The sequence below is a fragment of the Rhamphochromis longiceps genome, linkage group LG11, assembly GCF_057381845.1.
Source record: "Rhamphochromis longiceps isolate RC_006_pf linkage group LG11, R_longiceps_female_GT1.1, whole genome shotgun sequence".
NCBI lineage: Eukaryota > Metazoa > Chordata > Actinopteri > Cichliformes > Cichlidae > Rhamphochromis > Rhamphochromis longiceps.
The window spans coordinates 13,860,398-13,888,288 of NC_140567.1; the positions used below are offsets into that span (position 1 = coordinate 13,860,398).

The 27,891-nt window shown below is 42.0% G+C and overlaps 4 protein-coding genes across 5 annotated transcripts; 3 read left to right on the forward strand and 1 right to left on the reverse strand.

Moving 5' to 3' along the window:
* Positions 1–2,356: 2,356 nt before the first annotated feature.
* Positions 2,357–6,441, forward strand: LOC146658674 (kelch-like protein 38). The gene is made up of 5 exons (XM_085422392.1): positions 2,357–2,541; positions 3,592–4,812; positions 4,898–5,039; positions 5,131–5,236; positions 5,499–6,441. Exons 2-5 carry the CDS (start codon positions 3,593–3,595, stop codon positions 5,786–5,788), a joined length of 1,758 nt encoding a protein of 585 aa, XP_085278518.1. The 5' UTR covers positions 2,357–2,541; position 3,592; the 3' UTR covers positions 5,789–6,441.
* A 3,203-nt stretch (positions 6,442–9,644) lies between these two features.
* fbxo32 (F-box protein 32) lies at positions 9,645–16,565 on the forward strand. The gene is made up of 9 exons (XM_085422393.1): positions 9,645–9,923; positions 10,399–10,523; positions 10,836–10,885; positions 11,012–11,104; positions 13,461–13,554; positions 14,144–14,328; positions 14,453–14,635; positions 14,987–15,130; positions 15,260–16,565. The coding sequence occupies exons 1-9, from the start codon at positions 9,811–9,813 to the stop codon at positions 15,347–15,349; spliced, it is 1,077 nt and encodes a 358-aa protein (XP_085278519.1). The 5' UTR covers positions 9,645–9,810; the 3' UTR covers positions 15,350–16,565.
* Positions 16,566–18,112: 1,547 nt separating this feature from the next.
* On the reverse strand, positions 18,113–21,741 carry prelid3a (PRELI domain containing 3A). 2 transcript variants are annotated; one of them, XM_085421719.1, is made up of 7 exons: positions 20,865–21,730; positions 20,399–20,567; positions 20,095–20,184; positions 19,934–20,004; positions 19,646–19,748; positions 19,340–19,416; positions 18,113–19,218 (listed from the first exon to the last, which is right to left on the reverse strand). In XM_085421719.1, the coding sequence occupies exons 1-6, from the start codon at positions 20,894–20,896 to the stop codon at positions 19,345–19,347; spliced, it is 537 nt and encodes a 178-aa protein (XP_085277845.1). In that variant the 5' UTR covers positions 20,897–21,730; the 3' UTR covers positions 18,113–19,218; positions 19,340–19,344. The 2 variants fall into 2 exon arrangements, with proteins under 2 accessions (XP_085277845.1, XP_085277846.1); XM_085421720.1 differs by lacking the exon at positions 19,340–19,416 and having other exon boundaries at positions 20,865–21,741.
* Positions 21,742–22,093: 352 nt separating this feature from the next.
* Positions 22,094–27,609, forward strand: elovl4a (ELOVL fatty acid elongase 4a). The gene is made up of 7 exons (XM_085422394.1): positions 22,094–22,374; positions 23,313–23,395; positions 23,915–24,102; positions 24,362–24,442; positions 24,927–25,098; positions 25,873–26,000; positions 26,151–27,609. Exons 2-7 carry the CDS (start codon positions 23,329–23,331, stop codon positions 26,475–26,477), a joined length of 963 nt encoding a protein of 320 aa, XP_085278520.1. The 5' UTR covers positions 22,094–22,374; positions 23,313–23,328; the 3' UTR covers positions 26,478–27,609.
* Positions 27,610–27,891: the final 282 nt, after the last annotated feature.

The window sequence follows — 27,891 nt, forward strand, 5'->3', positions numbered from 1 at the left end:
GGTGCAACTGAGGAACACTGATTCAAACTGAGCCGACAGTTGGCTTTGTGTGGTGCGTGATAAACTAGCTGCGAGCACAGTAATCTCAGATAATATGATTTGTCCTGTACTGCGTTATCTTTTTGGTACCCTTCTGCAGAATAGTGCAAATAGCACTGATGCAAATGATCTTATTTACTTTCACTCTGATGTAATAAAAAGGGCATTAAATGAGCAAACACAAATGAAGGGGACTCATTGCGTGATTTATACAAGGATGAGCACTCCTCCCTACCTTTACCTTTTCTTTATAGCCAGTGGTCTGTTTTCTTTAGCCCTTCTGTCTCCCACAGAACCTGAATTTCAGCTCCTCATATTTGTGGATTAAGAATGAAAACATGTAATAAGTAGGGGGGCTTTCTTTGTGGAAAACAAACTATTACCTGCAGCACCGAGTGCCGCAGAGTACAGCGAAATTAAGTGAAGGACAGAGCTGCACATGTCGCTTCTGTTTGACCAAGGAGAGCTGTCTGACACACACTCACACCTACACAAACACAAGAGTAATCGGTGAGATCTAAATCCCCCTGGGTGTATAAGCTCTATTAGAGCGTGTGCTTATGAGAAGATAATCATTTGGTGATATGAAGACACAGCACGGGGCAGTGGGTGGCAACAGTTAAGCTGTTGTATGAAAACGCTGCGCTATGAAAAGTGTGTGCCGAAGCTTTAACTTTTAATATAACTTGTTGCCTACAGGCAGACATTAATGAGTCCTTTTTGTCAAGGTGACGGAACAGAGATAGAAGACAATGTGCTTAACTTTTAAAAGATGCAATCGCGGCGCTGAATATGAGAGTGTGGGTGATAAAATGACACTGCGGTCTCACGGGTAAACGAGTTAAGCGTTTGCCTTTGACAGGAGCACGTAGTGGCAGATATTAATTTTTTTACATTTTGTTTCATGATACAATTAGCAGGCAAAAAAACCCCCAACATTTTAGTTTATTGGAATATAAATGATGTCTTTGTTGTGTACTGTCACTGAGGACCCCGTAAGCACAAACAACAAAGGTTTAAGCGTTAATTAGAAAGGAAATTGTTTTTCTTTTTCATAATGAATTGTGTATTTACCCAACGCTCGGCCACTAGATGGCGCTGTTTAGTTGTGTCTGCTTATAATGCAAAGAAGTACTATCCTGTGGTATCACACGTGTGATTATTGTGACCTCAGTTCTTGATGTTTACAGCCTTTACTTTATTTCGTTGTTGTTATTGTTGCTATAACTGTGCAAGCAGTGACATGCTCGCATTTGCCCACAAGCAACAGGACAAGATGTCAACATAAGATGGCCAGTAAGTGCAAGTGCTCTATGATGTGAACTGCTGGTGCTGTTGTACAATATCCTACAATCTACACTGCCATGGCAACCCAGGCAGCTATTTATCTTGAATTTGCCAAGCTCTGTACAAAATCCCACAAACACGAGAAAACATGCCACATTTGTAACTGCGATTACTGAAAATGCCTTTTCATTAAAAAAAAAAAAAATTATATGTAAGTGCCCACATTTAAGAAAGACCCAGCAAGCTTTGATTCTTCTCCAGCTTTAATGAATATCCTGTTGCCACTTTGAATGACGCATTCCATGAAAGCCGCTGTATAGGCTCTATCTGTTTCAGAGAGCATAAAAATGAGATGGAAATGAGCTTAAAAAACACACAAAGATAGGGAATGCAAGCAACTGTTGCTGATATACAGTTAAATTAGGATATTCTTTATGCATAAAGGATCAACACACAAAACACCTCTCATGTTCCTCCATTAAACCCAAGCCTCTGGCTGAGGTTACATAAATCGGAAACATTTTCACTGAACTTGTGGCGAACTGTTTGTAATGTTGTGGCCAAAGTGTTTTCCATGTTCTTTTTTCTGGAATCCTGCTGAAACCTCCTCGTATCGCTCTGTTTATGTCGCTTCTGCTGTAACATAATCCTGTTTTTATATCTCTGTGTGTTCCACGAGCCAGCCGGCAGAATGAGCAGCCAGCAAAAATGAGTGTTATCAAGTATCAGTGCCGTTTTTACTGCTGCAATCATGTGCCAGACAGAGATAGAGCTGATGGAGTGAGCAGGAATGCGAGCTATAAAGAAGAAAAGAGAGGTCTCATGTGGATTTAATAAACAGAGGAAGAACATAATATCAGAAGAAGAGGGAGAGAGAAAGAATAATAAATAAAGGAACAATACAGATTTGGTGGTAAATCCAGACAGACTCTGAGACAGCTCTCTAGCATGTCACATGTGTCTGCAGCAGTGCTGCCAAAGACAAGCTCTATTTTTAGGGGAGGAATGTACACACGGGCCTCGTGGAAAGAGTCCATAACAACAAACAGTGCGCAACACACCTCTACAAAGAGAGAGGAGCGTACAGTCACATCGATTTAATGCTAGAAGAAAGAGGAAGACAGGGAAGGAGAATGTTCAGACATCATATTTGATGCTGAGAATTTACTTTGAACTCAGTGGGACCCCCAAGAAACCCTGAAAGAACCACAACAGGTAAGAGCCGTATTCATGTAAGGCTGCAAGGAGGACTGAATCTGCTCTGTGTGATGTCTAACCTTAGCAGTACCTTACATATACTGAAATATACTTATTTCATATGCTGAAATAAATGTTAATTTATAATGGTAAATGGACTGGTTCTTATATAGTGCTTTTCTACTCTGAGCATTCAAAGCACTTTATACAACTTGCCTCATTTCTCCTATTCCCTTCTATTTTCTATGCATAAGTTCTTTCTATCTAACATTCACACGAGCAGCTATGGGTGAGTATTTTGCCCAAGGATATTTTGGCATTCAGACTGTAGCAGCCAGTGATCGAACCACCAATCTTCAGATTAGTATATGACCTGCACTACCTCTTGAGCCACAGCTGTACAGCATTTAATACTTAGTTTTGACAGTATGTGACATTTGGTATTAACCATGTGCATTAGTTTGCACAATTTGTACTAATATCTAATGCATGAAACGTGTGAAGCTCATAAACATAAACACTGCCACACATAAACACAAAACACAAAATCATCATCTGTCCCATGACACCTCACCAAGAAAAATAATTTCATGGGTGTTTCATCAGAATTTTCGACTTAGTTTCCAAAATGATCAGACGGCCATGCTGCAGGCCTCATTGAGTATCTGTGTGTGGTTAAAAAGGCTAAATATGGTCCAACTATTGCCTGAACAAAGATTATGTTGCTGTTATGAGTTGAAAGGGTTGCAAACTTTAAAACTAGACATTTGGAGCAGAATTTTAGGAAAAGCTAACCATGTGCATTTGCAGGAAAATAGTTTCCTTGATTGATTCATACATTCGGATATTCGTTCATCAAGTCACTGAAAAAAGCAGAAAGGACTTAGCTCATCTAAGAAATAGAATCCCAATATGTTATCCGAACTACACAATAAAAAGCTGGTATTCTGACAGCATTAAGCCAATAAACATAACTTCACAGCGAGCACAGTGAGTAAGTGATCACATTGCTCATAGGCTTGAATAACAAGTTGCACGTGATAATCTGAGCCTGCTTTCTTTTCTCAGCATGGATCAACCAGCACGTGAGGTCTACCATTTCAAAGACAAAGAGCAGTCCTCCAACCTGCTCCTGCAGCTCAACAGACTGAGACAGGAGAACATCCTGACTGATGTGCTGCTGTGTTCAGATAATACAGAGATCCCCTGTCACCGAAATGTCCTGGTGTCCAGCAGCCCTTACTTCAGAGCCATGTTCTGCAACAACTTTGTGGAGAGACAGCAGACCAAAATAGACCTAAAGGGAATCACGTCCACCATTCTGAGCAGCATTATCGACTATGTTTACACAGGACTCATCAGCATCAGCATGGATGACGTGCTTCCTCTGATGCAGGCAGCATCCATGTTGCAATATGGCCGCCTTTTTGAGGCCTGCTCGAGTTTTCTGCAGGAGCAGCTTAGCCCAGACAACTGCTTGAGCATGATACGACTTTCTGATATCATGAGCTGTAAAAGTTTAAGAGACAAAGCAAAAGAGATGGCCATGAAGAGCTTCTGCGACGTGTCAATATCTGAGGACCTGTGTGAGCTGTCTTTGACGGAGCTCATGGGATACCTGGAGGATGATTCCCTTTGTGCAGAGGAGGAGCAGGTTTTTGAGACACTTGTTGCTTGGATCCATCACGATCCTTTGTCCAGGCGAGGTGCTATCAGTGACCTTTTCAAGAAGGTTCGCCTTCGATATATCCACCCCACCTACCTCTTCCAGTTCATAGCCAATGATCCTCTGATCCAGTCCTCCACCCTCTGCACTGAACTCATAGAATCTGTTAGACGCCTCATGTTCTCTGTTAGCACAAAATGCAGTGGAGACATCGCAGCAGACTTTAAACATCCCTGGGTTGCGCCAAGGCGCTACAGCTATCATGACATGTTGGTGGTGGTAGGAGGGAGGAAGAATAATGAGCAAACCTCCAGGGAGGCCATAGTGTTCGATGAGAGGAGCCAGATGTGGCAGTGGCTTGCTAAGCTGCCTGTTCGTCTCTACAAAGCCTCCTACGTTGCCCTACACAGTATCCTCTATGTCATCGGAGGTCTGACCACAAATCCGAAGAACAGCGAAGTCAGTAGAACTGTCTACACCCTTTCCCTTAAGACCAACCACTGGCGGACAGCGGAGCCTATGTTAGAGCCACGTTTTGCCCACCAGAGCGTCTCCTACCTCCACTTCATCTTTGCCCTGGGCGGCCTTGGACCTGACAGGCGATTGACAGGCAGCGTGGAGAGGTGAGATGGTCCGTCCTTAGTCAAGAAACTCTGCATACACAGAATGACACACATGAGCAAACACATCTCTCAATGCTCTCATCAGGTACAACAGTATGTTCAATCTGTGGGAGTTGATGGCACCCATGCCTGAGGCTGTACTGCACCCCGCGGTGGCTGCTACTAACCAGAGGATCTACATGTTTGGTGGAGAGGATGCCATGCACAACCCTGTCAGAATGATACAGGTATTACTACACCTGTTACCTTTGCAGTCATTTGTTTCATCCATTCACATTTATTCATGCACCCTTTTTATTTCTCCTCTCCCCTGTGTAGGTGTATCACATTGCCAGGAACATGTGGTCTAAGATGGAGAACAGAACAGTGAAGAATGTTTCTGCTCCTGCTGTGGTCATGGATGAGAAAATCTACATCATTGGAGGTAAAAGGGCTAAGACAGATAGAATAAACATGAACTGCACATGTGATAATGATAACTGTGTCATTTCACCGGGGGCCTGGACTGAACTTTCATACCATTAGGAATGAAAGTTCCATTAGGAAAATGGGATTTTTACAGTATTCTTCAACAAAACAAAGGGATTCTTGCAAAATTCTTGATGGATCACTTTACAATTTCATCACCACTACATACCAAACTATTGCATATGAATATATATATCATAATATCTTCTCTGTCACAGGATACACCAGGAGGATGATTGCATACGACACCAAGGCCAACCGATTCATCAAGTGTGCCAACCTAAAGGAGAGGAGGATGCACCATTCAGCCACCGTTCTCAGTAACGAACTGTATGTAACAGGCGGACGTTACATCAATGGCCACGACGTCATTGAAGACTCGGACGCTTTTGAGTGTTACGACCCGAAAACAGACACATGGACAAGTAAAGGGAGTCTGCCTTTCAAACTGTTCGATCACGGCTCCGTGACTCTCACATGTGTCTCACAGACATGGTCGAAATCATAAATTAGGCAGGCAGTAGTGTTTCGTTTTGTTTTGTTTTGACGTCAATATTTTATAGAACAAATGTCATTTTCATTTTTTAATGTTTTCAATTTAAAACTAAAGTATTTAAATGTTAAGCACTATTTATTCCACGACTTTTCTGTGTTGTTGTTTAATGCCTGACTCTGACTCGCATAAAAGAAGACGACTCTTGTTGCATAGCCTGCTCTTAACCTGTCTGGCTTCACAATGGGTGAGAGTGCTATTTTCAGCCTGCTCTAAATCCAGAGATTTCACCTGTCATGTTTAAATCGAGAGGGCTGTGTACCAGTTGGTGCAACTCAAAGCTGTGTGTGCAGCTCGTAGGTTTGAGCCTGTTGACGTGAGCAGCAAAGCCTTGGATCAATTTCTGTCACTTTAATGAAAATGGTGGTGAAATTCATGTGATAAAGAGCAAGAGATTGTTAATGCAGTGCTGAAATCAAAATAAAAGCATACCAGAAGGTCAACTGTTTTGGGACTTTGGGTGCCGAGCATACTTTTGCATCAAATGCTGAAATCATTTGTTCTAAATGTTCAGGTTTAATGTTTTTGTACTGTTGTTTACTGGTTTTAGCCCGTTTTTGTACAGCTTGAAAATAAAATCACAGTCTATATATGTGGTCTTTCTTCATCCCCACAGTACGACTCAGCAGTTCTTGGTCTGTTGACAGTGAATCGCAATCTGAGCCGGTGCCCTGTATGTCTCATCGTATGTCTGTTTAAACCCTCTCACACTGGATCTCAACATGTCCAGACAGGTTCCTGTTCTCCACACACATGGAGATACAGAATGCAACCATGAAACGTTACCCTTTTATAAAGAACATGCTGAACTTTTACCCAGTGAGAACATCATTGCTGGCCCTGTGACAGTGGGAATTGAGTCCACGAATCCCATCTGACTCACTGATTTGTTATGGTTCACAAATTAGATGTATGCTAAAAATCTGAAGATATGCGGGACAAACAGCTTCCTATAGAATGATTGCATAGTGCAAGTTTAAGCAGCAGTTAAAGAGATTACATCATTTTATTCATCAGTGGCATCTGCAATGTAATGTCAGCCTTTCGTATGGCGTAAACACAATGTGACCAGAGGGGACATTTTTTTGAAACCATAAGTCACTGGGTCAGATGTTTCAGTCGTTTTGCTGCCAGCAAACGGAGCCCAGGGGACAGTGGGTGGAGTGGCCGAGACAAGGTGGTGTGGATGGGTGACTGGAAAAACTATAGGTGATCTGATGTTATTTTGAGCAACAAACAAGAAGGGCAAATGTTACACCACGTGAGGCATGTGGCCCGGCCGGTTTCCGTGCAAGCTGGCAGATGTGAGCGAAGACTCGAGAGAAACTCATGAGCGGGGGTTTCACAACAGAGAACCTGACCGAGTGATGAAACCCATCCAAGAGGAGCAGCAACAGGTGTATGTGTTTGTGTAACTGTGTGCATATATATGTGTGTGTGTGTTTGTGATTAAGGTGTTTGGCGTTTCAAGTGGGGCCGTGTCTGGTCACAACATCACAACAAAAACAGACAGAGGTGAGAGTGGAAAAGATCATTCACTGACGACCTTTCCTAGGTTCTAAGTTGACAAACATATCAGAGAAAGATATATTTCAACATATTTAAACATTTATCTAGATATAAATATAGAAAATGTATAAAGTTAAAAAATATACATTTATGCATCACATACACACATGCTGGCTCTGTAGGGCTACATTATTGGTCATTCCACGAGTAAACTAAACCCAGACTCTTTAGGTCATAGCTGCCTTCTTGGTCAGTCACTAACTGACTGCACTTGCTGGGACTTTCCAGCCTGCCATTCACCCTAGTCTACAAATAGACTTAATCAGACTTCAGGGACTCACAGCATATTACTGCATTACCCTGAAGTTCACACAGTAATACATTTTAGGTTTTTCAGTTCCACTTCTCACACACTCTCTATGGTCACCCATATGGGGAACTACTTCTGCACAAACAGCTCTGCAGCTGCTGAGATTATATGCCCCGTATGGCTCTATTGTATCTAGCAGAGAGTGTTCGCAGGCCTTCTACATATATCAAGATGTTAGATTAAAGCCACAAACATCTGTTTCAAAAGCTTGAGCCATAAAGTTGTAATACGCAGTCTGAGGTGGATTTTTTTTCTACACGGTAAAAAAAAGGCAAAGAAATAAATAGAGGAAGAAGAAGCGGAAATACATTTGTAGCGCTGGGGGGTAGTTTGTGACCATCAGCAGCACAAAAACCACACGAGCCACATCTGCACGGCTTAATGTGTCAAAGCACAAGTGCTTCTTGGAGGGAAACCATGTGCCAGAGATAACATGTTTTTCCTGATCATATAACGTGTCGTGATATACGACAGCATTGTAAGCGCTCACTCACATGGATTGAGATACACACATGCGTGCACAGCTGCCATTGCAGCAGTTTACTGAGAAGTGTTTGCTATGTTGGAGCAATTTTTAGAAAGCTGACATTTATATCCGCAGCTAAAAGACAGGTTGACCAGACCAGGGTGTGTGTTGCAAGATCTTAAAGGCACTTCTTCATCAATCGCTTTTATCTTTGTTTTTTCAATGAACCGCTTGGTCATTGCACTGAAAGCTCAAGGCTGGCATGAGAAAAGCGATTAAAGCTGTAAACACACAGACATAAACTTTTAATGTGTATTCCGAAAAGCCACACACAGATTAATGTGCAAACGTGTCACATGTTTAATGAAGCTGATAAGATCCGACCCAGTGACCTGTAAACGCTATCTTCTGTAACGTGGGCCAAAGTCAACAAAATACCCTCATCCTGTCTTCACGGATCAATCTGGGCCATTTTGGGAAAACTGAAACACACTGGTAAGCCCCCTGAATTACACACACACACATGCAGACACAAACACACTCCTTCACAATCCACAGTGTGGCCAAATACCCTGGAAAAATCTAGAGGACAAATCAGTCTATTTATAATACAGAGTGAGACCGAGAATCAGGGCACTTAGCTGTGATATTGCAGTGTAATTTTCCCCCTTATAGATTTACAGTGTCATGAAGTGAGCGCTGATAAGGCTGAGCAGGCCGCTTCCTGAACAACAACTGTGTTTTATCAACATCAATCCATCAGGCATTAAAAAAAATGTTATTGTTTGAACAGGCAGGTTTGCAGTGTGCCTTCCTCAAAGTCAGAGGTTTGCTGCAGGATGGCTTACACAGCATATTTGGAAATTATGCTTGATTTGTAAACTATTGAATAGTGATTAAGGAAGATGGGATCAAATCAGTATGAATTTAACCCAGCTCTCGTTTGAGCACGCAGACTTGTGAGGTATATCATTTTTCTGTTTACCAAGTGTTATTTTCTTTATATTTAACCCAATCATCAAAAACAGCAGTGGTGATAGTAGATTTATGAGTGTAACAATGATTATTCCTTGTACCTGAACTCCGACCACAGCCAGGAAAGTAGCAGTGTCTCAATGTAAAAAAGCAGAAGAAAAAAATGAATCAAGCACAAAGAGTACACACAAGTCAATCAAACGACTGCAAAGAGACACAAAACATCTCTAAGTCCAAGCATAAAATGAAGTTGAAATTGACTTTCTCAAAGTTACATAATAGTCTGTATACATTAAAAAACGCCTTCCTCCAATGTGTTAAAATATTTGTTGGTGTCCCCTGTCATTATTTTCCATGACATGAGGAGTGTTGATTCCTCCGCTCGCTTCTCCGAGAGGTTGTGCAACGCTGGAGTTGATAAACAAAGCCACGTGTTGCGGGGAAGTTTCCAAAGTGGGCGGAGCTCGCGTGCTTCCGGGTTCTCACTTGGAGGATATAAAGAAGAGCTGCGCAATGTCAACAGTAGGCTAGAAACACAGGGGGCAAAACAAAGCACTTAGAAGCGGGGGTGGTTACATAATAAGCTAAATCAGAGGGCTTTCCAAAGATTTCTCACACATTTATTGACTTTGTTTAAGTTAGCGTCATCGAGTGAGGATGCCTTTTCTCGGACAGGACTGGAGGTCGCCGGGTCAGAGCTGGGTGAAAACCGAAGAGGGATGGAAAAAGACAACAACCGACGACAAAAACAACAATGTCTCCGTGCAGAGGTTGGTCATTAACCGAGAGCTAAGAAATGGCGCTGTCTCTGAGGAGCTTTGGAAATTGAAATGCGCCATCACTTTTGTTTGGTTAGAGAGAGATGGAGGGAGGAGGGACTTTCTTCAAAAGTCCAAACAGCATTATGAACAGAAGCAGGCTGACACACCAAACCAAAAACAACTATAGGCCTCCACCTCGGTGTCGTTTCCTTCTCACTCACCTCAGTGTCTTTGTGTGTTTCTGGTTGCTATGTTACTTTCCTAGGCTAATCACCGAGCTATTAATAACCTCCCTAAACAAGTGAGTGGATTAACAAAGATCTGTAAACTTTCCAGATGAGCTACAGTCATTTCAACACGGCCCAAGTTACACTTTTTTCTTTGGGTTTGATGCTGGAGTTGCTCGTTGTGTAGAAGGAAAAGGTTAAAGTGGATTGCAGTTCAAAATAAATTAATAAATAAATGTGTCCTTGTGTTTTTGCAGCTTCTGCAAAGAGGCCGAGGAGGAGGAGAGTTTTAACAAGGAGAACCTGCTGCTTTCTTTCAGCTATGACATGGCTGCCAAGAAGAGGAAAAAAGACTTAATGAACAACAACACAAAAGTCCCATGTGAGTCCTTATTAAAAACAAAAAAAGGAAGCAAAATATTTAGCCCGTTTTAAAGCGTGGGAGTCATAAATCACATAGCAATGCATCAAACTTAAGTTGGAGTAGGTAATACAAGCAGGAGAAAGCTGGAAGGGAAGGCATTGGTGGAGCACCTCCTAATGACACTGATGTTTAGTCATTCTCCTGCATTTCATAAACTCCCTTTCCAAAGGCAGCTCTGAAAACTTAGTTGTGCTGAATACATTTGTCACAGTGCTTATAAGCCGCTTAATGAGGGCAGGCCACTAACGTAAACACTTTGCTTTCTCACAGATTTCCACAGGGAAAAATGGATTTATGTTCATAAAGGAAGCACCAAGGAGGTAACAAACGACTCATTCCGCTTCACATCAACTTTTCATATCGTCATTGCTAATGTAAACATGCTGAGAAAACTATACTCCTGCTGAGGATTGCAATCTAATACCCTGATAATTAAATTCTCCCAGCGCCACGGATATTGTACACTGGGAGAGGCCTTCAACCGCTTAGATTTCTGCAGCGCCATCAAGGACACGAGGAGATTTAATTACGTTGTCAGAGTGAGTTCTCGTTTCTTTCCTTTCTTCTTAGTTTGTGCTGTCTCTTTCTGTTTGTCTTTCTCTGTGGTTGTTAATGGGAGATCTGTTTGTCAGTGGCACAGAAAGGCTTAAGGTTAAGAGGGTGTGTAGGCCTCTGCCAGCTTCTTATCATTGCTCTGCAGACAAGAGTCTCTCAGTGCTGATGATAGGGACCCAGGGAGTGTGTGTTTGAAGTAGGGACACAGTGTGGCTCTTTTTGTTTTGGAATATGATTGCCAAAGCATGTTGGTATCCCATAGGATTAAGCGAGGAACAGATGGATCATGTAGTGAGCTTAAATGACCAATTGGGAGATATTAGTGTCAGTAGCATTGTGGGATATGAACAGAAAACCTGGAAGGCCATGCACGGGAAACTCTTTAATGAAAGTCATCCACACATGCACAGAGTTTGAACAGATTCAGCTTGGTGGGTATTCCTGACAAAGACGAACAAAAAAGTGATGCTCGCTTGCCATCATCTAGTCGAATTTGGAGCTTCTTCCTCACTGAACTGAACACCAGCTCTCCCACATGTGCTCACATGTGAGGCGAAGGTGGGGGAGTGTGTATGCAAGAGGAGGGTGACAGCTGTGCAGTGAGGTGCGACCACCTGACAGTTGCTTCACGAAACCAAACCCGGTGGTAGTCAGATGATTCGGACCCCTCTGCAAACACAAACACAGATACCTCTGTCAGGTTAAACACCCTCCTTATGTGTTCTCCTCACTCATCCAGTGGTCCAGTGTCACATTTCTGTCTTTCTTTTTCCCTCTCTATGTTGAGTATCTGTGTGTCGTTCTTATCTAAAGAAGCATTTAAATGAGTTGTAGCCTTCTTCAGGAGGACACAAGAAAACTTTCTCTTGGCAGAACAGTGAGGTTTCAGGGGATCGTATTTTATACAGTGTCAAACCCATAAATGGAGATTGGGCTCTAATCTTATCGGAATACAAAATAATCTGGTAGTCCAGATAAGTGTTAGATTTACTGCAGATATTTGGCTAACTCCTATTTGTTAACATCTCTGTTGGAGTTTGGGATTGACCTTTTAGTTCAGGTTCCAGTTAACGAGTGCAGTGTAGTGTGGTAAGCCCAAAGAACAATATGGCTGTGAAACACTAGCGCCTGGTCTGGACACAGTGTCCTAGGTCACTGCTCTTCACTGGTTGTGTCTGATGGCATTTGCGGGTTCATTTAACTCTGTCTCAGTTACACAGATCAGATTCTTCCATGACAAGGCAAGTGGTCCTCCATTTGTTTTTGTTTTTTTTCTTTCTTTTTTTTCATCTCACAGCCAGTGAACGTAGGTTATTTCAAGGGCGAGCCATGTGTAACTTTAAAATGAGCATCAATGCAGAGATGGCACATAATAACAAAAGGTGGCGGCGTGTCTAATTCTGTCGGTGTGTTTGTGGAAAAAGTGTGAGCCGCACGCCAAAGTATAAAGCGCAGTTTAGTGAACTGCAGGAGCTAAAAGTAGATACGGAAACGCACATTGTTCTGCCCGGCTGCTCTACAAAGAGAGGAGCACTTGATGAGCTGCTAAAAGAAGAAGGGCACGGGATTAGGTTTTAGGAATGGCGCTGGGAAGAGGGGGAGGGGGGGGAAGACAGTGAGGAAGGAGTGAAGAAGCTTAAAAATGGCAAAGCTGACAGGGAGCATGAGGATGAAAAGGCTCAAAAAAGGTCATTTGGTTAAAAATGACGCATTATTAAGATGGCTGGTTGGCTGGTTCTTATTTTTCAGTATCCTAGTACCCCAGAAAGTACCCCGCAGTTTACCAGTACGCTGATATACAAACAAAGGTCATGACGTGGTCAAAATGAGCCAGTTTCTCCATGATGTCACAGCATCTGCTGCATGCCAGACATGCCACCCTGTTGGAACCCGCTGTTTGTCCGCTAGCCAACGGCAACAGACATACATACACACACACGCGCGCTTACACAGTCACGCACACTCTGTCAAATGATTCGGCTAATTCACATGACAGGAAAACCAGGACTCAAACGATTAAAAGCTTGTTTGTGCCGGCATGGGGTGGCTGACCTTGTTGACAGCCTGCGCTCTTATCCAACACCTTTCCGAGTAGCTTCTTCCCCTAATAAAAGCCCTAGAATGCTGTTAGACGTCCACAGCTTCACTTGAGAGAAATGACCACATGGAACGTCTCCAAAGTTGTTCTAGGCAGCAATTATTGTTAGAACCAAGTGCTTTGTAAGAATGCAGCCTAACAATCTTTAAGAAACACTGCAGTGGAACAGAGCGTCTCACTTGCAGACAGGATGAAATTTATGTTGTTTCTTTTTTTTTCCCCCCACCTCCCCATTCCTCCAGCTCCTGGAGCTTATTGCCAAGTCCCAGCTCCCCTCACTCAGTGGAGTGGCGCAGAAGAACTACATGAACATTCTGGAAAGAGTGGTACAGAAAGGTGAGCTCTGATGCCCTGCCTCTTCATTTCAGTCTTTTTGTGTTTCAGATGATTTTCTTTTCATGTCGTTTTGTTTCCCTGTGCTGTTCTTAAATATTTGCCCCTCAGTCTACTTAGTTTTTGCTAAGCTCGTATATACAGCGTAGTGGACTCTTCTCGTCTTACTTTCTCAAAAGTGTAAACACAAATAATGCAGGTATAGCAAAGCTGAAGCTTTCGATATATGATGAAATGAACCTTTGTGATGTCTGAAGAAGGCTGGGGATGGAGTTCAGTGCTTTAGTGGCACGCTGAAAAACACTGACAGTCACCAGACCCGAGTGCAAGTCACAGTGTAAACTAAATGTTCCTTCTGCTAAACAGAGATTCAGGTTGTTTAGGTAGCGTTATGAAACTGTTTTGCCAAATATTTGAAGTTCTGCGGGGCCGTTCCATCACAACCAAATATTTAGTTTAATAGAGATTTTTTTTTTTTTTTAAATAATTTTTATTTAAATTATTTTATTTTGCGGAGTCGCTGTCTACTTGGCTTGAAACTTCATTGTATCATTGTGGTCATTAATCTTGGCTGTTGACCAACTCTCCACAGTCCTCGATGACCAGCAGAACGTCCGCCCCATCAAAGAGCTGCTGCAGACCCTATATGTCTCGCTGTGTGGGCTCGTTCAGGACATGGGCAAGTCTGTGCTGGTGGGGAACATCAACATCTGGGTACACCGAATGGAGAACATCCTGCAGTGGCAGCAACAGCTGGACAACATCCAGATCAATAGGGTAAGCATCTGCCTACAATGCAGAACTCCAGAGGGGCTCTGAAGTGCAAATCTTTATTACATCATAGATTTTCTTCTTTTCTCTCATCTCTTCCTTTTTTTTTTTTCTTTTTTTTTTTTTTAAGCCAACAAATACAGGTATGACTCTGACTGACCTGCCTGCCAGTCTGCAGCTGAACATCATGCACAGTCTTTCTGACGGCAGAGACCTGGTCAGCCTGGGCCAAGTGTGTCCGGAGCTGGGGACCCTCACAGAGGACCGGCTGTTGTGGAAGAAACTCTGCCAGTACCACTTCACAGACAGACAGGCATGTAGAAATTTAAGGGAATGCAAACACTTGCGTACGTGGAATGTTCAGATGGCCTTTATGGCATCTGTGATAAAGCTAGCCTGGAAAATGGGAGGCAGTAACCCAGCACCATGCTCAAAAGGCATGCATTTGATAAGTGAGTGAGGGATTCTCACCTATAGGCTAAAGTGGGTTACAGAGAAGCTTTACAGGATAGACGCCCTTATGACAAAACTATCCATTAAGGTTTCTAAAAATCTCACTCTGAGTGTGACTAGTATTATATGAATAAAATAAAAGCCTGAAGTATTTATTTATTTATTTTATTTTTTTGAGTAACATTTTTTAAAAGCCTGTCTTATATTTTAGATCCGGAAGCGGCTGATGGTGTCAGATAAAGGTCACCTGGAGTGGAAAAAAATTTACTTTAAGCTGAGCCGCTGCTATCCTCACAGAGAGCAATACAGCGACACCCTGCACTTCTGCACACACTGCCACATCCTTTTCTGGAAGGTACTCTGCTTCATTCTCTTTCATTTTGCACTTGATCAGTGTAGATGTGAAACTAAAATGTTCTTGTTTTTAAAGCAGAGGGGGAAAAAGGCATTATAAATTCATGCAATGTTTCTTTTTTTCTTTCAGGATATAAACCACCCCTGCACAGCCAACAACCCAGAAAGCTGCACCATGTCCCTCTCCCCTCAAGACTTTATCAATCTTTTCAAATTCTGATCCCTCCCACTCACAGACGCCCCGAATCCCGATGATCGGACTGTACATACTGCTGTACATATTGTTTTCTTTAATATCACGATTCTTGGATGTATTTTAGAAGAGACTGGAGAGTGCTGAGGCAGCGGGACAGTTATGCAGTCAGGTTTCTTTTGAGCGAGCACTGAGAACCCATCAGAGTGGGTTAACTGTGGAAAGCTAGTGGACGTGACGAAGAGCAGTAGTGATGTCGAGGAAATCGGGCTACATGCGAAGGAAATGAAGGGAATACTTAACTGCTGGAGTTCAATCTTAGTTTATTGTGTTTTCTGAAATTACACTTGCAAAGTAAAAGCACCTTTTGAACTTTAGATTTGAGCACCTTTTTTTGGATTTTGTTTTTTCTTTTAATCTTGTATTTCAGTGGTTTCCAGTAATTGTTCTTCAAAGGAAGAAGAGCGATTTCTTTAAAGTTGTATTTGTTATTGCTCGTATGGGGAGGTGCAGTGTGCTTGGTGTTTAGATGGAGTCTGTACTAATATTCATGTTTGGAACTGGGATGAAGAAAAGTAAATGTTAGGTTGCAGCGGTACCTAAGAGAAAATGAATGTAAGCATGAGTTGTAAATAACCGTTTAGACTGGGTTTGACACGTTGACTCACTGTCAGTCTTTTCTATTTTGATTTCTTTTTCACTTTTATAAGGATTTGATTTTTTTTTTTTTCCTGTTGCAGGCGATACAGCCGCAGCACGTGAGTGCAGTATTACCAAAGATTGTTATCAAAGTCAGTGTAACAGTGGTGTGTGCCTTTATCATGAAACTTGAAGCCGTATAGGTACAGCTTGTGCCTTGTTTGCAATGCTTTCAGATCCTAATGCTGTTTATTTTATTTTATTTTTTATCATTTTAAACATCAAGTGTCTCATTTACAGAAGGGTTAAGCTCTGAGGCTCTCACACCAAAGTTAACTGTTTGAGATATCCCGCATGACATCGAGCTGATTGTGTTTACTTAATGAGATTTTTGGCAAGCGGCTCAGCTTGTGCACTTGGGTTTGAAGGAAAAGTGCAGTCTGACCCAGACTCACTTTTTTATTTTTTATTTTATTTTATTTTTTCACTGATCAGACAGTGAAGAATGATGTACATGCTATGCAATGCATTCTCTTTATGTTCTGTTCAATTAATAAAAGGGGGGCAAAAAAGCCCTTAAAGCTGGTGTCATTTCTGAGTAGTCGCTACACCTTTCTATGGGGGGGGATGAATAGAGCACTTGATCATCATGGTATAACACACAGTTAAACTTCAAGGAATCAATCTGTCCAGTAAGGAAGCAGAATCCATTGTACACCAGTTCACTTTCCTTGGTGCAAATGAAAGTGACAAGTGCTCTGGAGTGGAAACAACTGCAAAATAAGGAAGCTTCTTGCTAGTTTCCCCATCACTCCTGGTAGCTGGAGGTTAGACAGGTAGTCCAGCTCCTCCAGGGTGTGTGTGTGTGTGTGTGTGTGTGTGTGTGTGTGTGTGTGTGTGTGCGCGCGCGCGCGCGCAAGAAAATTTAGTGTGTCTGAGAACAGTTTCCAGTGTGTGAAGATCTGAGGAGAGCTAGGCAGGACTTATTTTGTGCAAGCATGAGTGCTGCTAGAGTCCTACAAAATGACCTCCAGCTGGCTACTTGTCTGCATGTTTCTGACCAAAATGGGAAGTAACAGACTTGGCATGATGTCCTGACATAATTTAGTGGGACTGAAGTTCTCAGACCAGTACCATGCAGCTTAGTGTGCAGTCTCTTAGTAACACCAGAATTGCCAGGCCCAACACTGGCACCCCATTCTCTTGCACAAAGGAGCAGATACTGGTGCTGCTGGGTTACCTCCCTCTCTTCCTGTGTAATGGCCCCTCTCGTGGGATCTCTGCAACACTTTTGAGACAGTAAACATTCCTGCAACAGCATACATTGATGTGCCATTTTTGGAGGACCTGGTCTACTTGTGCAGCCTGAATGGGCTGCAGGTACTGTCTCATGTTACCAGTAGTGATAAGGATGCAAGCAAAAAGCAGGGTTAGAGAGAAATCAGGCAGCAGGGAAAAGGAGAGAGCAATGGTTCTGTGGGCACCACCTGTAAAACCATTCCCTCTTAGGGGGGTTGTCTTGTAATTTTTCCCCTAATCGGTGAACCTCGTAACTTTCATGTTTACCAAAGCAAGCATAATGAATTCACAAAACTCGATAGACTGATATGCCTTAAGTTTAACTGACTTTGTGTAATACCGTAATCATTAAGTGCGCCGTTAATTTAAAAAAAAAAGAAGTTTCCTTTATTTATTGAACGGCGTATACAATGAGCTTACATGAGGACAATTTTTAAACATTTTCTAGGTTTCTTGCTGGAGGTGAACAGAGGCCGCACCATAGGTATCTGTGTGCCCCCAATTGGACGAATGATGAACTACACTGCAGTTTAAAAAACTCTTGGTATGTTCACTGTGGTCATGGTGCAACAGTTACTGAGAGGTTTGCCTCAGATTTATGCTTCTTTTCAAATGTGAGTGTTATTGACACAAACCAAAGCATTCAGGCAGTGTCAGCCTTGTATAGAGAGATTCATGCTATAAACTGACACTGTGGCTCTGAAGTGAAAATCTAAATGACTTCAGCAATTTTTCAAGCACTTTTTTAATCATTGCAGAAAGACAACTGTTTCAAGTTACAAATAAAAAAAAAAGAAAAAGAAAAAGTAACGTTTTCCCCCCATGAAATGAACACACACCCACACACACATGAAATAATTTACGTTTTATCACACATTGTTAAATAAATAATATTTATACAAATATGTAATTTTTTAAAATTTTACTCAGAAAGCTGATTTAGCACGCTGTGCTTCTCCCAATGCAGAATTGCACATACAGTACTGCCCTGCTCCTCAGGGTATACAGGTTATGGAGTAGTTCAGCATGTGGAAGCATGACAGGTGTGACTGGCAAAGGCATTGCACTGCCCTCAAAGCAACAATACACCGGCATCATCTTAAGGCCATTATAAATGGTTTAGCCTGTGTGCGTTTGTATAACCTGCACGATCCTCCTCTTCCTCAGTAACCTGCTTGCAAACCTGCTGCCCATGCTACATCAAAAAGAAGCCGGTGTATTGATGCTTTGAGAGTACAGAAAGAAGGCGATGTTAATGATACATTCCCATCTTGTTTTTGTGATAGTAAGTCAAAGAACTGATATTGTCGAAATATTTTTCTTCCCACTCCCACATTCTTGCAGTTTTTTTTTTACTACTATCATGCGGACATGATCTACAGTCTGTGCCCCGTTGTAACAAGTAATAAGCACCAATAAAAACTTTCCAATTTAAACTCCTACTATAGTCTCTGTTGTGTGACACTACACAAAATCTACATTAGTTCAAATAAAATCATGAAGTTGGTTGCATACTAGTAACATTGTACCACGTCGTCACCTTTTGCATCCTTCCTCCGTAGTTTTAAAAATAATATGGCATGGTGTGAAAGTCATCTGTAATATAATATTTCAAACAGTGTTTTCAGGTGGTCCTTCAGTGAAGCTGATGCAGCTCTCTGATTTGCTAACACTTCTTTAAACAGCTAATGAGTTAATGAGTAGTCAGTGAGCAATGAGTTATGCCTACCACAGTTGGCCCCTTATCTCTTAAAATCTACTCTAATACTTTTTAATAATCATTCAGCTTTGGCAAAAATGTTACTTTTTGTTTGTTCTTCCAGTGCTGTTTCAGACAGAAATCCAGAAAAAAACCTCTCAGACCACCACCGGCCAGAGAAATGCTGGAAATGCTGAGGATCGCCAGTTGTTTATGAGGTGTAGCCGGGGAAAATAGTTGCCACTGTACACTTCAACATCTGTAAATTCAAACAAAGAAGCTCTAAGAATTTTATGGCTTCTGTGCACTTACAACTTTGGGGATTTTCAGAGGTATGAATGAAGAAGAAAGTTGCGAAGAAAGGCAAAAAGAAGAGTTACCAGCGTTAGTAAATGTCACAGAGAGGAACATTTTCTCTTTCAGAGTTCTGAATAATCCACTCAATAGCATCCCAACCCTACAGATTCACAGAGAGAAAGAAAGGTTAAAAACAAGACCAAGGCCCAGTGAACATCCTGGTGGGGTTGTAAACCACTGACTGTGCTTCTGCCAGAGTGGTAAAGAAACTAGCAGAGAAAGCAGAGGCCCACTTAGAAGACATGCAAAGACTGTATTATTTGAATCTGCATTCATCATCAAATCAGGGTGCAAAAGACAAATAAAAAGAGAAACATATTATGTGTTACCTTCCTGGCGTTAGCTGACATACTCCTGGCCATCATGGCTTCCAGGTAGCTGCCCAGACTGACTCCCTTCACTGTAATGATGGCTTCCTGGGTCAGGACAGTCCTGAGCAGAGAGAGCACAGGCGATGGCAGAGACATCGTTAAACAGAAAAACATTACCGTAACATCTTGTTTCTGCAAAAAAATAGTGTCACGTTGATTCTGGCTCCTATCTCTTAGCCCTTTAAAAATGGACTGATGGTATTCATTCTAAACACATGCAAATAAAATAAAAGTTAGACTACTTACACCTCAGGATTTTCTGGGTGTGGTCTATAAAGAAGCCTCTCATCCACAGATATGAGGTTAGTTAGAGTGATCTGGAAAATAAAAGGGTAGATGGTGACAAAGTCTGTGCCACACTTTGTTTAAAAGCATTTATCAAGCTGCAAGCCTCCATATTAACTTACATTTGTTGAGCACAACTCCATCTTTTTCTCCTCTGGATCAACTATGGAATGTTCCTTCACATAGGTCTGTGTCTGGTTGGTTCCCAGTATCTACAGACAGAAATATACAGCACAGACACACTAAATCACACCAGCAATCAAACCTGTACTGGCAACAGCCTAATTACTACAAACACTTCATTCACCTGAAGTGTTTGTAGTCACTTCAGGTGAATGAATTGTTGTGCTGTCATTCCTTTGAAACACGGAACCCCTGCAAGACATTGAGAACCATTTCATATATCTGTATCTGCTGATGACTGACCGCTCTGACGATAGCCGGTAGGCCCCACTCTGTGCTGAGGAGTCTGTGGCTGTGAAGCCGGCCCTCTGTGTCCAGACTGCGGTCCAACACGTCCACCCCGATCACATTAGGGTTCATGGGATTGGGGTACTTCCTCATAGCAGCCTTGATCACCGTCTCCCAAGGGTAACTGCACACAGACCAGGACAAGATAACGTTTAAATGTGGTTACAACAGCAGCCATCAAAAATCTTCCATTGTTGGTTTCTGAAAGACACACTCTGGCTTGGACAGGTGTGGTTAGTGATCATCCTTGAAACATCATCAGTGGCACGCCTCCTGGTGTCAAGCCCATATAAAGACTTACCATCATGACTTAACATAGAGCAGACTGACTGGAGATATGGAGCCATGAGCTTCACCGTTTAAAGCACCGGGTTACATTAAGTTAAAGACAAGGACATGCCGGCTCAGTGTGCTGACCAACCTGAAAACATGCTCCGTGCTCCAAATTTTCATTTTATATGTCAGTCTGTTGACCTTATCGCGGAACAAAACGCCCTTTTCACCGCACCATTATAATGAGGAACTAGCTCCAGTAATGGGAGAATGAGGCCTGTGATGACAGAAGCTCACGAACATCAATGCAGTGAGTCCAGGGAACACATCCCAGCTTTTCTCCGCATATCAGCTTCGCGTAAAAACTGCGCAAAACACCCTGCGATCCCCGCGTCACGGCGACGACAGCCAGATGGCCTGTAATGGATGAATTCAAGTAAATCGTCCCGCTAGGACACAAAAGAAGCCGGTGCAACTGCGGAGGCAAGTAGCGTCAAGTCACATAGTGAGATACAGGAGTCAGGTCGCACATTTCAGAATAAAATCCTCGCTCGAGTGTCCTGATCAGTCGACGACACTGGTTTTACCGACATCACGTAGAGTATGTGGACGATCTCATGGAGATATACAGTTCATAAACGTTAATTAGCATTAATCTTTTTATTAGTGTCAGAATTTTTCTATATGAATGTACTCGTAATGAACAGCGCCCTAAACTGCAATCATATCTCTTAATTTGTATCATTAATGGCGTTTATACAACTCTTTAATGCACTATGATGCAACACTTTCAATGAGTGTATTCCAATGAGATTTCTGCGAAGGGTACCGCTCTTCCTGTCTGACTCTGCTTGTGTCCGGCTGACTTGACTAAAGCTGGTGAAGCGCTTGTTGCTGCATCCGTCTCAATTTGTGCGCATGTGCAAAGCATCCTTCCCTCATCCACCGACAAGTGGCAGCAAAGGAGCGGGGTTGAGTCAAGTTGCACGAAGGAGATCGTAAACCTAACCGGAAATAAAGGGTAAGTCCTTTCCAATAAAAACCCAAAGTGCGCTATTAAAAAGGAGAAAAGAAAAGAAAAATAGAAAAACAACAAACCAAACCATATAGACAATAATAATAATATTATTTAATGATTATTATTATTATTAATAATAATAATAATAATGACAATAATAATAATAATACGCTACGTCGAGATGAACGCAATCAACTTTTGGAGATTTACTTACCTGGATGATTGAGAATGCATCAAGACGAAACTATTATTATTATTATTATTATTATTATTATTATTATTATTATTATTATTATAATAATAATATAAGATCATTGGGGTGGGGTGCAATCAGTTGGGAACAAAATCTTATTATTTTTGAAATATAACCGGAAGTACAACATAATAACTGTTTGGATTTACGCTCGTGTTGTTGGTATTCATAGAAGCAGACGCGCAGTGGAGGCTAGTATGGTCCCTTAACGAGAATTTCGTGCCATTGCCGTTCATTCAGCGGCCCGTCTGTTTCACTCCAAATAACGGAACAATTCATCAGGTCACATAAAAGTCTATCAGGAGATTGGAGGTCGGATTAACGCGCATCGCGTGACCTTGCACTGAATGTAAAAATAGTGGGATTTTCTTTTAAAGCACCGACACGGTAAGGAAACGAGCATCCTCATCCGCGCGGAGGTGAAGGCGAGACAAATGTCGCTATTGTGGCCTACTGTGCGATGCATGCAGACGTTGAGTGTCAGATCATGTGTTTTGTGGAAAGCGTTGTTTTAATGGCGCATAGATACAATCAGCTGTGAGTATTTGAGAGATCAGGCTGACAATAAGACTGCTCGTGCAGCCCGTGGTGAAGGCCGGGATTGCATGCCGCAGAAAGCAAACCCGTGACACAGAGTGGGCTTTTTAAAACGCATGCAATAAAGCTTTTATCGCAATAAAAGCTTTTAGAGATATGCGTATTAAATACGAATCTTAACTTCCATATAAATTGCAATTATTGTCTTATTCTCTGATCGGTTTTTGTGTAGAGCGCGTGCAGGAATATGGCAGATGCTGCAGCATCGCTTGATCCGCTCCGGGCCGGAGAGAGAAAGGGGAGGAGAGGGAGGTGGGGGGTGGTGCACCTTTTTAGGAGCGTTAAATCACACCCTGCGTCTGAATGTGCAATCCACAGTCAGAGTATTTCATCCTGGCTCTCTTTACAGGAGATGAGGCATTTCATTGTAAAAGTATGTAAGGCATCTTCTCGTTCGAAGAGTCACCAGGTTGGCTGTTGGTCGTGTTCAAACCAAAAATCTGCTGACACATGCGCTCTACCAGCCTGTGTTCCCAGCTTTTGTGCGCAATGAACCCTATTGCCCAACTACCAAGGCCTCATGGAGCACCAAACTCCTATCATATAACTGACCTCCCGTTGGCCTATTGATCTATTTATTTGATTACTTTTCTGAGGAGTGGTGTTAAAATAAAATTATTGCCATTATTAAGATGTCTTTTCCCTGTTATTGCTCTTCTACATAATGACACCACTCAACCTCAGTGAATTTAGCTCTGTTTATTAAATGGTTGTCTGTTTTATTTCAGGTTAACTACCCCAGCCATGGAGATCATCACACATTTAATCAACGACACCATAGAGTTCTACAAATGGACCCTCACTATTGCAGGTAATACCTTCAAAACATCCGGCATGCCTGAGAGCATCTGTGTGAGATATTTTAAGATCAGAGAAGTTGTATTTATCAGTGAGTAAATGCACATTCACTTGCCCGTGTGTCCAGCCTTAGATATTATGTATCACTCTGCAGGGTTCTTGCTGCTGTGAGTCATTATAGAGGGAGTTAGTATAAGAATAGTGCATCACTGGCAATTTGTTAACAAATTACTCAATACTTTAGGACATATAGTAGCTATATATGTACTGCAATATACCGCAGTATGTATTTATGTTGCTACACCCAGTAACAGGCCCTGTACCCTTTATCAACCCAGGATATACTTGGATGCTCTCTCAAAGTATCACCATCAAACTGACCACTGGGCATCCACCTGCAGGATATTATCTGTTATCTGCACTACTACTCAGCACGAGCACTCCTCTCAAAATATACTGAACCCACGCTGCATCAGTGCAATGCAAATATTACGAATATTTATGTAACTCTATGAAAACATGTTTCTGTCAGACAAGCGTGTGGAGAAATGGCCCCTGATGGACAACCCCCTACCCACGCTCGCCATCAGCACCTCCTACCTCCTCTTTCTCTGGCTTGGGCCCAAATACATGAAGAACAGAGAGCCCTTCCAGCTCCGCAAAACCCTTATTGTCTACAACTTCAGCATGGTCTTCCTCAACTTCTTCATCTTTAAAGAGGTAGATTGTCACATTGTTTTGATTGTTACTTGCACGTGTCCAATAACTGCAGTCAGTGAATTAAATCTGATATCCTCTTATTCCAGCGTTAACTGTGCTCCCGAGTTGATACGTTACAGCAGCCGTTTTGTCCTCTGGGTTTAGACTAACCTAATTACAGTGTACTCATGCTCTTGTCTGCACTCCATCTCTTCTTTTCTCTGCCATTATCACTGTATGCTTGATAGCAGTGACTCAATGGACACTCTTGTTTTTTCAGCTGTTTATGGCAACGCGAGCAGCCAGATACAGTTACATTTGTCAATCGGTGGATTATTCAGATGATCCCAATGAAGTCAGGGTGAGTGTTCAGAGCGTGCACACACACACACACTTGCATAGATAAACTCTGAATATAGTAGTGGGACTTCAGCTGTTTATGTAACTTACTATTTTAAGACTTTTGTGGCTACAATAATTAGTTTCCTTGGAACCAGATCCCTACCTGTTAATAATTCTCCACTGTACCCATGGTTCAGAAAATTACAGTCAGCCTGCCAGGGACACGTCACTCAGAGAGCTTTTAGAAACATGAGCGGCGTCCATACATTTAGAGCATGGGCCTGTTATCAGAAAAAAGTACAAGCCGGAGTTGAATGGTGTTCAGTTTCACCTTCCTTCCTGTTGCTCCATGACGTAGTTTGAAACAGAAACCACAAGTGAGTCAGTCTCGGGTCGAGGTTAAGATTTCCAAAATCAGAGTTCACGCACATGTAGCTCTTGATCATATATGTTCATATGTTAACAGTCTTTTTCTTCTCCTTCTTTATTTCTGTGGGAGTCAGGTGGCAGGAGCTCTGTGGTGGTATTTCATCTCCAAGGGCATTGAGTATCTGGACACTGTGTTTTTCATCTTGAGGAAAAAATTTAACCAGGTCACCTTCCTTCACGTCTACCATCATTGCTCCATGTTCACGCTCTGGTGGATTGGCATCAAGTGGGTGGCAGGAGGACAGTGTGAGTAGCTCACAACACAGCAGACATCAGCTATATGCTGAATTTATCAGCATTGCTGTTGATAAAGCCTTCACCGGCTCTGTAGTTTTGTGGTTTATACTGGGTGAGGGCTGGGAAGAGACACAAATCCCTTGGTGGGTGCTTCAGGAAGCTAAACCAAACATGTGGAGCTACTTGTCTATAAACCTTTTATTCACTACTGGTAAATGTATTCATTATTGTTGTTTGTTGAGCTTATTTTTTTTATAATATGCATCTGCATATTAACAGCCATGCTAGCAACTCTGTAAAGGTATACCACAGGCAGAGGTGCACTTTGAGCTAAGTGCTAATGCCAACAAGGCAACATGTTGAGAGTAATAGCATTTAATCGCTGAAGTTTACTATTGGGTACAATGTTTATCATGTTTACAGTATGTATTTAGCATGATAACACACTATCACTTGCTAATTAGTAAACGCAGGTGCAGCTATATGTATATTTGCAAGTAGATGATTGTGACTGAGAGTAAACTGAGTCTGAACACTGATGAGGAAGCTAGATGACAAATTTCACTGAAACCCACAAGCATAGTATCGTCATATGTAGCTTGGATAGTTTAATCTGGATTCATGGGGCCCCTGGACCTACACTTGTTTGTATCTCCCACCCCCTCAACTATTGTCTTTTTATTGGATACAGACAGCAGGAGTTCAAAGCAACTCAGTTTAAGATTTTTTTTTAACTATAGTAAGCAGAACAAAATTAAAAACTTATTGTTTCTTCTACTGCAGCATTCTTTGGTGCCCATATGAATGCGATGATCCATGTCCTGATGTACCTGTATTACGGTCTTGCCTCCTGTGGACCTAAGATCCAAAAGTACCTGTGGTGGAAGAAGTATCTGACAATTATCCAGATGGTAGGTTGATTTCCAGGGTGGCTGATTTTGAAATTAAATATATTGATTGTAGGGATCATTTGACTGAAAATCATTCTTCTTGCTATGAAAGAACAGTGAAAACACAATATGGTGCAAAAGCATAACTCTTATTCTCTCTTTGGGGCTCAGGTTCAGTTCCATGTCACCATCGGTCACACGGCCTTGTCTCTCTATGTCAACTGCGATTTCCCCCACTGGATGCACTACTCCCTCATCTGCTACGCCATCACCTTCATCGTCCTGTTTGGCAACTTCTACTATCAAACCTACCGCCGCCAGCAACCCGCACGTCGCGACGTGTCCTCTTCCTCTAAAGCCGGCAAGGCTGTTTCTAATGGCACCCTCAACGGCCTCAGCAAAGCTGCCAACGGAGCAATGCTGATGGGGAGCAAAGAGGAGAAACCCCAGGAGAACTCTGGGAGGAGAAAGAGGAAAGGACGAGCTAAAAGAGATTAAAGGAGGGTGAGTCAAAGAGGTTCAGGTGAGGTAGGGCCTTGCTTGGTTTCTAGGCTGATCGTGCTAAAACATGAAAGACTTACTTTGAGGAAGATTTAGATAAGTGGATGATCAGGTGGGATGAGTTTATTTAAGCCATGATCTGAGTTGTATATAAAATACGAGGCAGGCATTTTTTGTTAAGAGAGGACCATTCTGTTACTAAAAGGTGATCGCTGGTCATACACCGGATGACCATTATCACAACACCAAATACAACAGTTTCTGGTGTCAGACAGAGCTTTGTATTCCTTCTCTTTATTGTGGCGCTGAGTAGACCTGCTTCCATGAGTGACTTTTAGCTAGTTAAAATCTAAGCCTGAAAAGTGAGAAAGTTGCATTTAATGCATCTGAGCTGGTAAAAAGCAATTAGAAACTGCTATACTGAGACAGGAATACACATGATAACAGAAATGTCTATTTATATTTGAGTGTATTCTTATTTTTTGTTGCTTACCTGTACAGATACAAAGCTGACGATAACGTACACTATCGTGTCAGTTTTGTCCTCATATTATTTACATGTTGTTGACGTTGCACAGGTGAGACTTTGAGTTTACAGCACCTGTGTGCTGCAAACTGACACTCCTACAGGTAGCCACTTAGTTGTGCAGATGAAACTGTCTTATTTACACTAATTTATTTATGGGATAGAAATGCTCACTTTTGAGCTGTCATCCATTAATGCACAAGTATACATATATATACATATATATATGTATATATATATATGTATATATATGTAAAGGAGAAGAAGAAATCCATATGCAGAGATACATAGGGGTACATAGAAATAGGAGTAAATGAATTGTCAACCCTGATTGGATGATGCTGTTCCACTGCTGCTTTTAAGATGAAAAGATTAGCTTCAGCTCACATGGGGGTGACAAATTATTATTTCTATTTACAACCATAACCAATTTTGCATATCCTTACCTGTATGTAATGTGATGAAATGTAATAAATGTTATTCAGATAAATGATGAATCTGATGACTATCTCAGTGTTCCCCCACCACCACCCCACCCCCGTCAGCGAAGCTGGCTGCGTTGTGTCTTTGCTGATGTTTACTTGTCTTTTTATATTCTGTCCTCTCAGAAGTTGTCGTTCGTCTTAGACCCTGGTGAAGATGTAATGTGCTGACGACATGGTGGCATTCTGGCTTCCCTTTTGTACTTGTAGAGAATTCAGAGCTAGCTTACAGCTGCTACCTTTTTTTAAAGAAACAAAACATCACGTTAACTAAACCTGCCTTCAGCGCTGTTTTCTTTGAGAAAAACTCCTTTACGTATTCAGTCAACTTTTCAGATTGAATTCATGCCTGGAGCAGGCTTGAATGTAAATTTATCAGAAACAAGATTTGGATTAGAAAAGA